General features: G+C 39.7%; 1 protein-coding gene across 2 annotated transcripts in view; it reads left to right on the forward strand.

Moving 5' to 3' along the window:
- The window catches only part of trmt61a (tRNA methyltransferase 61A), a 31,030-nt gene that overhangs the window by 1,193 nt on the left and 14,183 nt on the right, over positions 1-15,654 (forward strand). For both annotated transcript variants that reach the window (XM_036150531.1, XM_012875926.3), the window contains exon 2: positions 1,086-1,430. In XM_036150531.1, coding sequence (XP_036006424.1) covers positions 1,100-1,430 — 331 coding nt within the window. In that variant the 5' untranslated portion in view covers positions 1,086-1,099. The remainder of the gene's footprint in view (positions 1-1,085; positions 1,431-15,654) is intronic.

Genomic DNA, 15,654 nt, shown 5'->3' on the forward strand with positions numbered 1-15,654 from the left:
AAAAAGTTGTGAAACAAACCACACACCAGTTTAGAAGAAAAGTACATTTATAGTCAGAGGTTTACGCTCAACATTCATTTTAGGTCGTTGGTTGTTTATTAAGCATTATTTTTCCAACATGTAATGCTTGTGAGGATTTGCTGCTCAAGTTTGAATTTGTTTATGTTGTTATTCCCTTCAAAGTCAGAACTGTGCACAGGGCCTCTAATGCATATAACTCTACTTATTTGGTTAAATCCTTCTCAGTAAAATGCCCCTCAGGCACACATTCATGATTCTTGCTGGATATCGACTCTTCTAAAAGTGATTGGTTTTCCGACAAGGACCCAGCTTTTAAGCATAGCTCACTCATTTTCAGGTTGGGCCTTTTATAAGGCCTTTGCATTAACAATGGTGCACTCATTCCAAAGCCAGTTTCTGTGTATGTCTGGGTCATGGTGCAGTGGGAAAACTCAGTTCAAGTCAACTTTTAACCAACCAACTGTTGATTAAAATGGGAAAGTTGGAAAATGTGGAAATGGTTAGTCTTCTAAATTATCTTTCTATCTGTTTGTAACAAAACGGCACCCAAATCATGATGCTGCCATCACCGGACTTGGCATTTGTTGCAGTTTTGGTTTGGTTTTAAAGCTTTGCCTTGGCTCGTCCAAAAGCACTTCTTGTCTTTGTGGCCAAATACCTCGATCTCCTCCTCTTACGATCCAACCTTTGTTTTTCCTGAAGGCCGCTGGTTTATCCACGGGCCTCAGGGATGCTTGTCTTCAGTGGTTTTCATATGATGGCAAGCCTAAGCCTTCGTGGGCCTTGGGTTGTTACTGAACATTATGTATTTCTTTCTGTCTGAGGGTGTCAGTTTGGGTTTCTGCTGAACCACTTGTGCCTAAGCTCTGTCTGCCAAATCATTCAAAAGAATAATTTTTTTACTAATAAAAAGTAGTTTTGATTCTATAAAAGCTTTACGTGTTTAACCCATGTTGACTGATTTAGACATTTCTTAAATTTAATTCCCAGCCTATACAATTTTTTTGCTCCTTTTTTTTAAATTGTGGAATAACACAAACTCATGCTTTACCTTTCTCTTTCAGACTGACTGCCTGCCATGAGTTTTGTGGAATATTCCGACTTTATCCAAGACGGGGATGTTGCCATAGTTCACCTGGGCCACAACTCGGTGACGCCTGTCAAAGTGCAGCACGGCGCTCAGACACAGACACGCTATGGAGTCATTCGCCATTCCACGGACCTTATCGGTCAGCGCTACGGCTCTAAAGTAACGTGTAGTAAAGGCGGATGGGTACACGTGCTTCACCCCACACCGGAGCTTTGGACCGTCTCGCTGCCTCACCGCACCCAGATCCTCTACACCACAGACATCGCCATGGTCACAATGATGCTGGAGCTGAAGCCAGGATCAGTGGTTTGCGAGTCAGGTGCGAACACTTCTCTCTGTGTTACGTGTGTTCATGCCGGTTTGCTAGATCTGTTTGTCAAACAAATGTCCATAACAAAGATAACCTGAGTAAATGCAAGAAGTAATTTTCAAATCTATCCAAACCAATGTGGTTATGTGCTAAAGTAATTACCCCCTAAATCCAATTGGTTGTTTTACCCTTTGCTTTAGCAGCCGCCATCAAGTGTTTTCTTTAACTGGCAATGAGTCTTTTCCATCACTATGGAGGAACTTTGGTCTAATCTAGTCTGCAGAATTTTTTTATTTAGCTACATTGGGTGGTTTTCTTGCATGACTCAAGTCACATCTCAGCATTTCAATCAGATTTAGGTTCATACTTTAACTAGACCCCTTTAAAAACATTTAGTTTCTTTTGCCCCATTCAGAGATAGATCTTTGTTCTGCTGCAGAACCCAAGTGAGCTTGAGGTTAAAGTCACAACACTTTTCTTCAGGGTTTTCTGTTAAGGCTCCCACATACCGTGTGCTGTGTGAATGTTTTAGCCTTCATAGTAGAGTGTACCGATTGCCGACATTTCTTGTGACAGACTCCTACATTTCCCACACTTTGTGACACACAGGAAACGTGTAGAAAAAAATAAAATAAATCACCCATCAAACTCAGTGGGTAGGACTAAGGCGGCCCCCCTTCCCACAGAAAGACAATAGCCCCATTAACATTTCGCCTGTTAAACCGATCCATGCCGAGTTCGGACCGAGCTTGGATCAGTTAACCGTGCCGAGCTTGGTTCTTTTGACCATTTACACATCATGCTAGCACGGTTCCCCGCCTCCTATTGACGTGGATTGAAGGAGGGAATCAAGGAAATAAAAATGGCGGCGCCCGTAACATTCTGGAAGTTATGCTTGGTTATATTTTGTTGTTTGCGGAGAGTCAGGCGAAGAAGGCAACATTTAGTAAATTTACTTGACAGAGTCGGTTTTTGGGAAGTGGATAATGACAAACGAACGTCTAATCAGGGCTTACAGACGCAGGAAACAATGACAGACATTGAGGTTCATCACACTGCTAGCATAATCATCACTGTAAACCGTAGGGAAGCTAGTATTTTTATAAATGTCGGAAATTTCTTGATTACAGAGGCTTATCAGTTGTTCAAGTTTTATTCTATATTTTTCGGTTTTATTTCAGTCTCCCTTATTTTTGTTGTGCTTAAAGAACTGTTTAGTCAGCTGACTGTAAGGAGATGATGCGGTCTGCTCATGCGCTCTTTATCAGAAAATGGGGACATAACTTCAATAACTTGTTGCAGTTTTTCTTCTTTTTTTTTTTTTTTACCACAAATTGGTGGTGCAACTTCACCAATTTGTAGTCTGACTTTTAATTTATTTATTTTTTTCATAACCTTCATCCACAACGCTGTCTTTTTTTTTCTGGTTTTAAAATGTTTAAAACATGGTGCAAACGTCTTGTGTCATTGTCACACTTGTTCACACGATCTCTTTCGAAAAAACAACGATGGGTTGAAAGTTTTAAGTTTACTAGCATGGAATCGCAGCTAAGGAGCCAGATCTCTGAACTAACAAATAGATGCTGGATGGACTCTGGATTGCGGCCGTGAGACGACCAACCCCATATCCTGATACGTGTGTGTGTTCACAACATTTTCAGACTGGTCAGTCTGAATGAAGGCTTGTGCTGTGTAACATGGAGGTTTTATCAGACTGCTAGCGCTCGCCTAGCCAGCTCAGGCTAGCAATTAACAGTAGGAATAAAGGAGAGGCTCTATTTCCTCCATGCATATGAGATTAAGTTAGACATTACATCATATATTTTCCTCACTCCTTGGAGGTTATCTGTGATATTCAATTATAACTGCAGTATTTTTAAAAGTAATAACAGACATGTCTTTCTCAAAGCTTGTTGCGCTGTTTCACACAGAGCTTTTGGCAGGCTGTTGACCTACCCTGCTGAGGGTAGCAGACAAAGTGAAAGGAAAGATCCATTGTGAATATTCCCTGCTTCATAAATAAATTAACAGATGAGTCCCTAACTAGTTCCAATTGTGGATTACAGTCTTAAAAGTGCAGGAGGAATACTGAGAGGTGAAGCTGTGTTGTTCATGTACCTCTGAAATGATGACTTTTCTCTTTGAGACGAAAACGTCTGAGATCCTGGACCTAGAGCTGCCTTGTCCATGAACATTTCTGAATTATTCGCTGGTATAAAAGCTAACTCCATTGACCATAAGTAAGCTCAGTGTCTGCAAATTGCAGTGGCATGTCATGTAAATCCTTTGTGTAGTTAATGTGCTCATTGAAATGGCAAACCTGCAGAACGGGGTCTAGCTCGTCTCGGTACAGTCCATCACTTATCTCTTTAGTACGGTGCATTTTTAGTCTCTCTCACAGCACCGCATCTGAATCAGCAATGGGGGAAAAAAAGCTGTTGCCCCGCAAAATGGCGGCCGCATCCCACAATGCATTGCAATTTCATGTGCCCTTTTGAGTTCAGATAGAAAAATTGAAAATGTATAGATCACTTACACAGTGAAATACTTCAAGCCTTTCTTGTAGTTTTGATGACTATGGCTTAGAGTTAATGAAAACCCTGAACTCACTGTCTGAGAATATTGTGAAGAAGTTAAATACTGGAAACTCATTTCCTGCTACGGTTTCCTGAAAGAGTCTCAGTCTGGGTCAGTAGGAGATACAATCATGGAGACTGCTGACTAGAAGATGGACCTTTTACACTATCCACAAAGAGGGAAGTCACAAAAGGCCATTGCTAGACTTTCTATGTTCATAGAAAGTTGAGTGGAAGGAAAATGGTAGGAGAAACTGCACCAGCTACAGGGAGAACCGCAGCCTTAAAAGGCTTGCCATCAAATTGCATTCAAGAATTATGAGGTGGATCTTCAAGAGGACTGGAGTGAGGCTGTAGTCTGTGTATGAAGAGCCAATACACACAGACAAATCCTGCACTCAGGCTACAAATGTCACATTTTTCATTGTTTCAAGTCATTCCTGCACCAGAGACATCATCAGAAGCATCAGAAAAGGACCTGGGCTGTTGATCAGTTGTCCAAAGTCGTCTTTTCAGATGAAAGTTTTCATTTCATCCGAACTCAAAGTCCCAGACTTTGAAGGAAAAGCAGAGCGGTACAGAGTCCATGTTATTGGAGATCCAAAGTGAAGTTTCCACAGTCTGTGATGCTTTGGGGTGTCATGTCATCTGCTGGTTCTGGTCCACTGGGTTTTCTGGATTCCACAGTTAATGCAGCCATCTACCTTTAACGCACTCATGTCCTCTGCTGATGAGCTGTATGGAGATGCTGATTTCCTTTTCTGGGAGTTGACACTGCCCCATACTGTCAAAGTTACAAAAGCCTGGTAAAATTGGTCTCACCTGACCCTCGTAGAGAATCTATGGAGTGTTGTCAAGGGGAAGATGAGGGAAAACAGAACCAACAGTGCAGATGAAAATACAGGAATTAATGCAGAAGGAGGCCAGAACATGTATTGAGCGCATAGACATGAACAGATTGTGCAGAAGCCTCTCATTTCTGTTTAAAATATTATTTTTTTGTTGATTTTATGCAATATTGTCATTTTATGAGACACTATTGGCTATTCATTATATGTAAGCCATAGTCAACAACATTACAAGTAAAAAAGAACATTTCACTCTATGAAACTGACTTTTACTTTCTGAACTGATTGTGAACTTTTTCACAATATTAAAATTTTTTGACCTGTATACTTTTTACCATACTTTCAAATGATGTTTGAAATGCATGGTTGTGAAAACTAGTAATTATAACTAAGTAGATTGTGTCTACTCCCAAAAATATATATTTTTTGTATTGATCATGACCTGGATGACTGAGAATCTTCACCAATGGATTGTGTCTATGAATTGTGATTTTATTTTTTTCTCCACTTTCCTTATAAATGTGTCTCTTCACATTGTTGCAGTTGTTAGCACTGCTGCCTGGCACTAAGAATCTCGCGAGTTCAAATCCCAGCCTGGGTTCTTTCTGCATGGAGTTTGCATGTGTGCTCCTTCTGCACGCATGGGTTCTCTCCACGGACTTAGACCTCCTCCCGCAGTACAAAAACATGATTGTTAGGTTAATTGGTTGCCCTCAATTGCCCTTAGGTGTGTGTGTAGATACATACTTGTTCATCCTGGGCCTTGTTAACCTAAGTCACCCTGTGTTACCTTGTGATGGACTGGCAACATGGGACAACCTCACCTTACACTCAGCCAAATCCAAAATAGATGATTGTGATGTCAATAACAAGAGACTGAGGCGTTGTGATTGCACTAGTTTATGGTTGGTGCTGTGGAATACTAAGAATCCAGTCTTAAGCCCCGTACTGTCTCAACAAGAGATCTTAAACACATTGAAGCCTTTTTATGAGATTTGCATTTTTTAAGTGTATTATATTTCTCCCTTTTTTTTTTTTTTTTTTGGACATTAACTTTAACTGGAAGCATTTATTGAAATAGTTCTACTTATTTTATGATAAACATACTCCTTTAGAATAAAGTGCTTGGATAGCCCCTGGTTCATTACTTATTTAGTGGATGTCTTACAGAGGAGGAATCAGTTGTTGGGAGCAGCAAAGAAGCCTGGTTTAGAGACTGACTAGTTCCACTGTCAAAAGCTGCAAAAATCAATGTACTGCTTCCTTCAAAGCTGCAAAACACGGTCATTATTTGTCTAATACATCTAAATGTTTAAATGGCCCTAAAAGATTCTGGTAAACCATTAGGTCTCTATCTCTGGGAAACATCTCATCTGAGCCTGTATCACATTTATCTGTTTACTCTCTCCCTGTGTCAAATAAATCACAGATGCTTAGCTGTCTAAACAGATACTTTGTTGTCTATGGTTCTTTGAATAAAACCCTGGCTTTACCCTCTTGCTTTTCTCCTCTTCCACTAGTTATGAGCCACATAATTGCACCTCAGTTTCCCAGCTTTCCATTCATGAAGTTGCACTTACTTTTTGCCACTGGCTCCTTATATTGTAGCAGAACGAGTGGCACATGATTTTGAATCTTTCCATACAACATATAATCTCTGCTGTTTGGAAAACAGCTTCTCCCTTTTACTATTGTGCTAGATAATTATCCACCAAATTCAAAATTCGATATTTTTGCCAAGGTTTTAGAAAGATTAGTGAACAATCAGGTTAAGTAGCACTGTGTTGTTTTGACATTTCATCTCACTATCAGTCTGGCTTTAGGAAGTCAGACTGATAGTGAGATGCCTCAGAATTATCTCCTCTCCACCTGGTAATTATAGCTGTGCCAATATAGACTTTTACTTTTCCCCCAGTTATTACTCTTTTGTAATTACTCTTGATTACTTTCTCTTCCCTCTCGCTGGGCAAAGAGTATGGGTGGATTTCAACAGAAAAGGGTAAACAGAATGATCTACGGTAGTCTTTGCTTGTTTTATACTCCTTCTTCATTTAAAAGACAGACTGGGGAAAATGCATAAGGCTGACAGTTTGACCCCTTTTAGCTTCTGAAATCAAGGTATTTCTAAACTACTAATTCTAAGTTATGAGAACGCTATTATTTTTTTATGTGAGGTTATTAGAGTTTGCTAGCATGTGTTTATAAAGGCAATACTTGATTTTTGCTAATTAAAAGCCAAATTAGTAACACACTCTCCCTTTAAAGCAAAACATGGCTAACATAAGGAAAAATACTTTAACTTGAAATTTAAATCAAAAAAAAAAAAAGCAAAAAGCGTCTCTGCATCAGTTGCATTTGCTGAAGGGACACATTTTTACCATTCTTGAACTGTGGTGGGGGGGCATACAAAAGGGTTGCACTTTGGAGACCCCTGTTTTAAATGTATCATAGAAGCAATGGATGTCAAAGATTTCAGTTTTGCACTTTATTTAGACTAACCCGTCCCAAAGCATTCAATACTGTCAATCGCAGTACTTGGAGATCACTGTTTACAAGTGGAAACCCTCCAGCATGAAGGAGCTGAAGCAGTTTAGCCTTGAAGATTGGGCATGGGACTTTCTTTAATGGGTAAACATTTTTTGCAATATTTTTTTTTTTCCCATGTTGCTGAAGCTGCATAACAGGGTTGAACTAATCAAAGCACACAATGAATAAAATATCTTTGATGCTTCAGCCAGATGACCCTAATCATTTGACTGCCTTTCACCAAACACCATAAAATAAAGATCAAAGTTTTAAAACGTTTGCTGCATAAAATGTTCCCCAGTTATAAATTCCTAAATACAGCTACCTAGTGAATTAAAGCTAGTTTATAATGCTGATGGAAAATGAACTGAGTTCATGCAGGAGCATAGAAAAACAATGTTGGATCAACACGTTCTAATTTTTCACAATAGTAATAGTGCTCTAATAGTAATAGAGCACTAATTTCTACTTTCTAGTGCTTTATTATATGAGCAATTTATTTGGTGGCCAGTAGTTAATTTTCGTGTTTACCTCTTCGTTTCTGTGCCAGATGTTTTTTTTTTTTTTTTTTGCTACAAAAGCACAGCTGTGAACCTCAGCCACAGGTGCGTTTCAGAACAAAAACACTTTACGGGAAAGGTTTGTTCTCTTGTCTTTTCCCCCAGTGGCCCTGGCACATGTTCTAGTCCAGTTAGCTTTCTGTTTCTTCATTCGGCCTTCCGCTCCACCGCCATTAGTGAAATTGAATGACCCAAATGTGTTTTAGCTGTTGGAGTTTCTATCAGTCAGCGGGCAGTGAAAGATGGGAGTGTGTGTAAGACGCAGCGCTTCATCACCTTTTTACTGCTGACGCTGCACAGTGTCACACTATTGATTGCGCTTGGGTAATACTTGGTGTGTACGTGAGCGCAGAGCGGAAGTTTCTCAACTAATATAAATGGCTGCCACAGAAATTCTGTTTATTCAGCAGTTGGAGCAACAGTTCTTGCTGCCATTTTATTCCCTGACTGTTTTGTAGAGCAAACATGAGTTAAAATCAATTAAGCGTTCAGAGTGTGCGCTCACAGCTGGAATTGAGGGATCAGTCCTGCTTTATTAAATGGCTTTATGATTGCATAAATGACACAGGGGGCCAGTATGTGTTACTGAGGTGGTTGATAACCAGGGAGAGCCTGTGTCCAGGGAACAGCTTCTGTATAAACACGGTGAGCTCTGAGGTGACGATGCTGTTGACTGTTCTCACACTCCTGTGCCAGCCGTGCTGAAAACATTATTTACCGGTATAGTCGCTTAAAGAAAAGGTTGTAATGCACCCCATCATTTACGACAGCTAAGCATTTGTCACGTCTGCATTAGCATTACTGTTTACTGTTTGCTCAAGCGCTCACCTGAAAAAAGGATTAACTTATATTTATTGAACCTGCTTTGGCATCAGCCCGAATCCAGAAAATGTGGCAATATTTTGATTAAAACATTCAAACTTTGATGCATTTATGTTCTCACAGTAGTTATTCATGTATGGTTTTGCACTGAGGCAAAGGTTAGCTTTCATGGCGCTCCTGTCCTGCAAACATAAGATCAGCAAGAATCAAATCCTTGTTCAAAATGAAGTTTCTGATCCTGCTAAGAGCAGCTTAGGCTGCGGTCCAGTATTGTGTCATGGCGGCGCCACTTACACTTAGCATCTACCAGAATAGCTGCAGCCACGTGCTGCTGGCATCAATCTGCCACACCACACCATCTGGGATAAGGTCCTTAACTCAGGCCATCACACTCTACAGTGGGTTACCGACGACAAGACATCATTCTGTTGCTTTCACTTTCTATATTGACTTCTGGGAAGCCAAGTAATTTGACCTCTGTTCTGTTTTTCTTTTCGCTCACCCGACAAACCGCCATGTTTTTACTCTGCATAGCAGTGACCTGTGTAGAGTTGCTGCACAGAATTTCCTGTTTTGTTGTTTTTGGACCGATCAGGTCAGACTTTGACTGCTCTAGATGTTTTCCCAAATCACATACCAGATAAATGTCTTGTTTTCTACCCTCTCAACTTAACACGTCCCAAAAACTGATGCTAGCCAGCAGAGTTCTTGGTCTCTAGCCAGCAGACTGTCCACTGACCCAACAGGCTTCCATGAAAAATGTTCTATTGAATCTGATAAAATGCATCTGTTGAGAAAACTGAAACATCTTTTCATATGCAGTTAATCAAATTACTGTGTATTTTATTATTTGTGCAGCAATATTTTGGTTCTGAGCTTAGGCCTCAAGAGAAAATCAGTCAAACCTGACCTGCAGGCTAGCAAACCAGGTCCAAAGCGACTGAATTTGTGGCCTCAGTTTAATATCCTATTTAAAAATGCCATGAAAATCTGCTTCAATACTGATATTGGATCTGACTGGTCCTGTTTCTATTAGTTAGTTTTATTTTATTTTTTTTTTTTTTTGCGTTTTATAGGCTTTTATTGTGTTTGATTGGATCAAGAAGCTACTCTGCTGCCAAAGCACAATGGAGCTAGCGTAAAGCTTACACTTGCATGTTTACTGAGCTTGTACATAGTTTGCCAGCTTGGCCCTCAAATAAAAGGCTCGTTTGTTTACAGAATTGTGGACTTTTGCGACAGGAAGGGGACGGGTACCCTAATTATTACTTGTGCTTCAACTGGCATCAACTTTGATTCAACTATTGAGAAAACCCAGAAAAATGTATGGTACCTTTTTGTCTTTTAGTGGCAGATCCTCTCACCAGAATGATACATTTCTGCCACACCTCCAGAGTTGCCTTTAACCTCTCGAATGCTTCTTTGATTATTGCAGTCGCTTATTTGGGCTCTTTTCTCCAACAGTCTGTCTATTGCACTGTGCAACAAAACAGCTAGACCCCGTGCTGATTTTACAGACAGTGAGAGCCGGTTCATGTCTGTCCCCAAACGTAATTTGGAAAATATTACCAACTGGAAAAGTCGCAGTGGGTACAAATTCAAAACAAATGCATTTATTTATAGAGTATAGAAACAGGCTGTGTACTACTGTGTGACGGGTTGCTTACTGGGCTTGTTTTCCCATAGGGTATTGCTGGCCTGGGACTCATGGTTTTCTAAACACTCCGATGCAGCCGCCATTCTTTACCAAACACAAATAAAAATGTGCCTAGGAAACTAAAACTGCATATTGACGTATCAGATCCCGTCCATTTTTGTCCAAATTACAGAGATGCCTATTCACATTGGATTAGTATTATCACAGGACCATGGAGCTTAGCAAATATAGTAGGTAATTTGTGGGGAAGCTTTACTTTACAAATTACTGACATGGCGCATTCACAATTAAAAACACAGAAAATCTCCATAATTATTACAAATCACATGTGGTCCCTAGGTAAAACTAATCCTGTGCGAATAGGGCTTCTGTGAGATGTTCAAAGGTTGCGATATTGATTTATAACCTAACTTTACATTGTTTACGTCTCACAACTTCATCGTTGACCTAAGGCTGGACGATATAGAAAAAAAGCGTATTGATAAAAAAAAAATATGCATATCGATCGATATCGATTATTATTGAAAATATTTAAAACCATATTTTATGTGCATCTCTGCCTGGACATTTTATGATATTGCTAAATGATTTGATTTTAATAAAGAACACAAACACAGAATCCCAATTAAATCTTTATTTAACCAACTTTTTTAACCATAACAGAATTTTTTTAAAGAAATATAACTTAAGAGACCTGAGTTATGTTATTAAATACTGACAAAGAATAAACTAAAGTGACCAGAAAAGTGACCAAAATAAATATAACAAATAAATTAATAGAATAGCCTATTTAGGTGGGAATAGTACACTAGTAAGAAAATGACGCGGAGTCGCGCGGGGCTGCACAGCTCGCGCTGCTGCGGGTGTGAGCGGCTTACGTGATGAAACAAGTTGGTTGCGTTACCAGACTTTGTTTTTACCGGTTCCTTGCAAGTTTTACAAATCACTGGTTTATTTCTGTCAGACTGGCGAACTAGTAAAACCCCGTTTTGGAACCGTTTCCCCCGCCGCTCCTTGCTGCGACATATTCACGTGCTCTGTGTTGTTGTTTGAGAGGGAGGCGCTTTGTGACGGCGTGCCTGGGTCCGCGATTACGATTGGTCGAGAGGAAGTAGTGACTGTAGCATCAACTAATATGATAGGGTAAAGGGAAGGAAGGAAAACTGTCTCTATATCGAAGTTTTATCGACCCTATTTTTCCTATCGCGCCACACGTCTATCGATCGATATATATTGTTATTGAATTATCGTCCAGCCCTATGTTGACCTGTCTGTGTTTCCTGGGCTTTATCCTGTTATCTGGTCACTAAAGTTCGCATTGAGCCCACGAGACCTTCACAAACCGGCTCTATTGATATTTTAGAGCTATAACAAAACGTTTTGTAAACTTAAAACTACTTTTTCATGCACTCTTGTACATTTCTTCTACACACGACTCTTGCCAGGTCGATGACACCTGTTCAGGCTGAGCCTTGATTCTTTAAATTTGTTGAGCCTTTTTTAACCACATGCTCAGTTTAGCTTTGTCTGACTGGAACATTTAGTCACTGTTTCCAGTTGCTTTTTCTCCACCATAAAATCTTTCCAGTCAGCTGCTGATGTCCATCTGGCTGCATTTGCTGCTCACATGTTCATCCTCCGGAAGCAATCTTAGACTTGAAGCTTGAGTTTTTGTTTTTTTACTCATCTGGACGATGAGTGCAATTGATTGTTAAAACGCCTTTTGGTTAGACCAGGGGTGTCCAAACCTCTTGCACCATGAGCCAAACTTGAAAGCACTTGGGGGGAGGGGTGTTTAAAAATAAATATTAATTTCCTTTGATCCACCCAGCAATAAACTTAAGGTGTAATATTTATTATAATGAAGTAGAGAAGAACAATTTATAGGTCCAAAAATAAGTTTTCTGTTTTGCTTGTCTAGAAATTGTTTAGGCTCTTCCCAGCAACAGATATAGGAACTGTTTTCAAAAATCCTCGCTGTATTTAGCCAAGTCTAATAAATGCCGTGTGCCCAAGCCTGTTTTTGAGGAAATAATCACTGGATGTTTGTGGCCATACTTGTTAAGATATTAAAACGAAAGCTTTTAAAAGAAAATACTTGGTTTAATACCCAACACTCTCCATTAAAGAATATTTAAATTTATTTGAAACATCACCCGTCAAAAATGACAAAGTGTCCATCTGCTTCTGTTCCTTTTTCTGGAGGGCCAAATTCTTTACCCTCGTTGAACTGGGGTTGGGGGCCAACCAGAATTATTCCAAGGGGCACAAATGGTCCCCGGGCTACACTTTGGGCATGCCTGGTTTAAGAACACAGCTTCATGTTTTCACTGAAATAAATCCTTTCTGATAGAAAACATAAAGCATTGTGTTTTACTGCATTCAGCTTCTCCATGTTTGAAAATGTGTACTGTGGGTGAGTTTGAGAGAAAATCCTTATCTAATTTAGAAACCATGTTGCTTGTTTCTAATATTTGATGTGATTCTGTGAGACCTGGCTATTGTCTGTTGTTTTTATCTGTGGAACATTTTAACAAAGAAACCCTCAGCATCGTTGCTTAGCTGATTTAATGGCAGTTTATGCAGATTGGATCCAGACACCCTCTGAGGACAAGACTCGTATAAAAGTGGACTGCGGCCACTGAGCTATTTCCTTCTAACCGTAAACTGTAATTTATCAACAAATGTCATGGGTTATATAACCGTATGAGTCTAAGTTTGCAGAATGACTTTAGTAGATCCTACAGCTCCCAAGTAACCATGGTGCTGTAACAATTTATGGCTAAAGTCGTCAAGGCTAATATTTTACTTGTGGTGAAATTAGCTTAGAAATTATTAATTTATTAATCATACCCTAGCAGTGAAGGTGTAGTAAAGGCCTTTTGTAATTTGACTGTTCATTGTTCTTCCATTTAATGCCAGATAAATTGCATTTTTGGGGGCCTCAACATACCCCATACAAAGCTTTGCACAGAAATCATGCATGATGATGATCATCATGCAAATTTACATGTATTTAAACATTTAACTAAAAAGATTTGAAAAATTGCTTCACATGATCCCCTTAGACTCCGCCCCTTGGAGCAGTTTGACTGTCTGCAAATGGTAGTCATATTACACTCACTTCCCCAATCAGTCCTTCTCCACTGCATTACCCAAAACACTCAAAGGTTTCCAGTGAGCGCCAAAGCTGCAGCACAACATAAAGCTGATTCTGAACGATCTTTGTCAAAGCCCAAACCGGGAAATTGGGTTTCATTGGAACCCCTTAGTACATTTAAAACAGCAGTATCTCCCTGATGGGATCCACAGAAAACCTTGCATTCATCATCACAGTCCACTGCTCAAAACAACAGGAGGGTATCTTGATGACATCACTCTAGCCCCCTCCACTGAGAGAAGATGGTAGCAGCAGTAGTTGTTGGGAAGGTCAGATTTCAGCCAAATGTTTAAGCCTTTACCCCACACTCTAATTAATATAATTTAATGGTGCCTAGGTGTGAGGGCTGCCCGACGCTGCTTGCAGCTTTAAATATTATAGTCAAATAATTCAGCTCTACCGTTTTACAATATATTTTTTATGTTTTTGGTTGTAAATGTAATATCTGATGTTTCTTTTTTGCTGTTTGTGTTTAAATAAGATATACAGCCAGTAGTCAACCCCTATCTTCATAGCAACCTATTATTTTCAAAGTGCAATGGATAATTTTTTTCCAAATACATTGCTTGTTTGTTTTAAATCGTTTTGATATAATTTCCATATTAACATAATATGGACCTAAATGATCAGAATATGATTTTTTTTAATAATCAAGCAGCTGTACGTCTGCATTTTTACAGAAAAGAAAAGATCAGAAGTGACTATGTCTTCTGTATTGTGCCAAGAGTGAAGCAACCTGATACGTTAGCTATGTTTACATGGACACAAGTAATCGGAATGAAGGGCAGGTAAAACATGTAAACACGGCAGTCGGAATACTGTAATCAGGTTCAGCTCCATCGGGATGACATTGTTTTCCCAATGAGACGGATGGTTCATGCCGATCCGTAATCCGAACAGAGTCCATCTAAACACTTGTTCCTATCGCGTGATTGGGGCAAAGTGTCCTGACTGGACATGTGTCCCTTATGTCTCTCTTGCTGTGATGCAGGAAGACCATCAGCATGTGTTGCTGAGCCTGTAGCTTCATCAGGGAGTGCAGCAATGTCTCCACATGTCTTAGAACCTGTGGGGGTCCATTCTGAGCGCTCAGAACACATAGAACCAACACCTCCATGCTTGTTTGTAGTGGTAGCTGTTTGTTTTCAGTGTTTTTGTTTAGTTTAGTTTTTTTGCATATGATTGTTCAATAAAGTAAAAAAAAAAACACTTCTGCTTTTTTTTTAGCACTGACAGAAATATAATTTCTTCTTTTTTGGTTTTAAGGAAATTTGACAGCTTTGTGCATGTCAGGGTGCTTGTATTCTGACTACAGCCTGATTTGTGTAAATGTGCAGCATGACTGGATTAATTGATTTTATGTCCATATGACTCATGTATTTTGAGAATTTATTTCTTTTTCAACCCGATCAAGGAATTGTGCGCATGTAAACGTAGCTACGGAGAGGTTCATTGCTATGCAAAAATGAAGATCTCACAAAATGTCCTGGGAGTGTAACTGTTGTGTTCACAACGCTCTTGTTTTCCTCGTGTTTATATGCTACACAGTGAGCAAGAAAATGTTTTCTACTACCTATGAGCTTCTAAGGAAGTCCACTTTTAAGAATTTAGATGAGGTTACAGTAGGGCAGACGTTCCATCAAGCATCGTGGAACAAAGCACAAATTTAACTCTATAGTCCTCTTCTGATGGATTTTTTTTTGTCCATCCATTGGAGAATGTAGGATGGTGAGAGCACTGATGTGCTGCTGTAATCCCACATGGTTTCAGTGTTTTGGAAATCACTACCAGTAGTTCCTGTGCACTGACAGGACTGTCAATCTGAACAGGGAGTTCTTCACCATAGTAAGACACTCGTCATTACTATGTGATAATGAATGGGCTGATAAAACAGAGCTGTTTCTTGTGCTGTTTGCCAGACATTTATTCAACAATCTTTACGTTTTTATCTCCCTTTTTTTTTTTTTTTTTAGCGCCACTGTGAACAGTCCCTTAACTGTTGTTTGTGAACGGCGACTCTCCATCCGGTCCGACGTTGTGAAGGTTCTAGTCGTGTTCGAGAACACTGCCTTCTTTGTGGCCCC

Source organism: Fundulus heteroclitus, chromosome 19 (genome assembly GCF_011125445.2).
Source record: "Fundulus heteroclitus isolate FHET01 chromosome 19, MU-UCD_Fhet_4.1, whole genome shotgun sequence".
NCBI classification, from domain to species: domain Eukaryota; kingdom Metazoa; phylum Chordata; class Actinopteri; order Cyprinodontiformes; family Fundulidae; genus Fundulus; species Fundulus heteroclitus.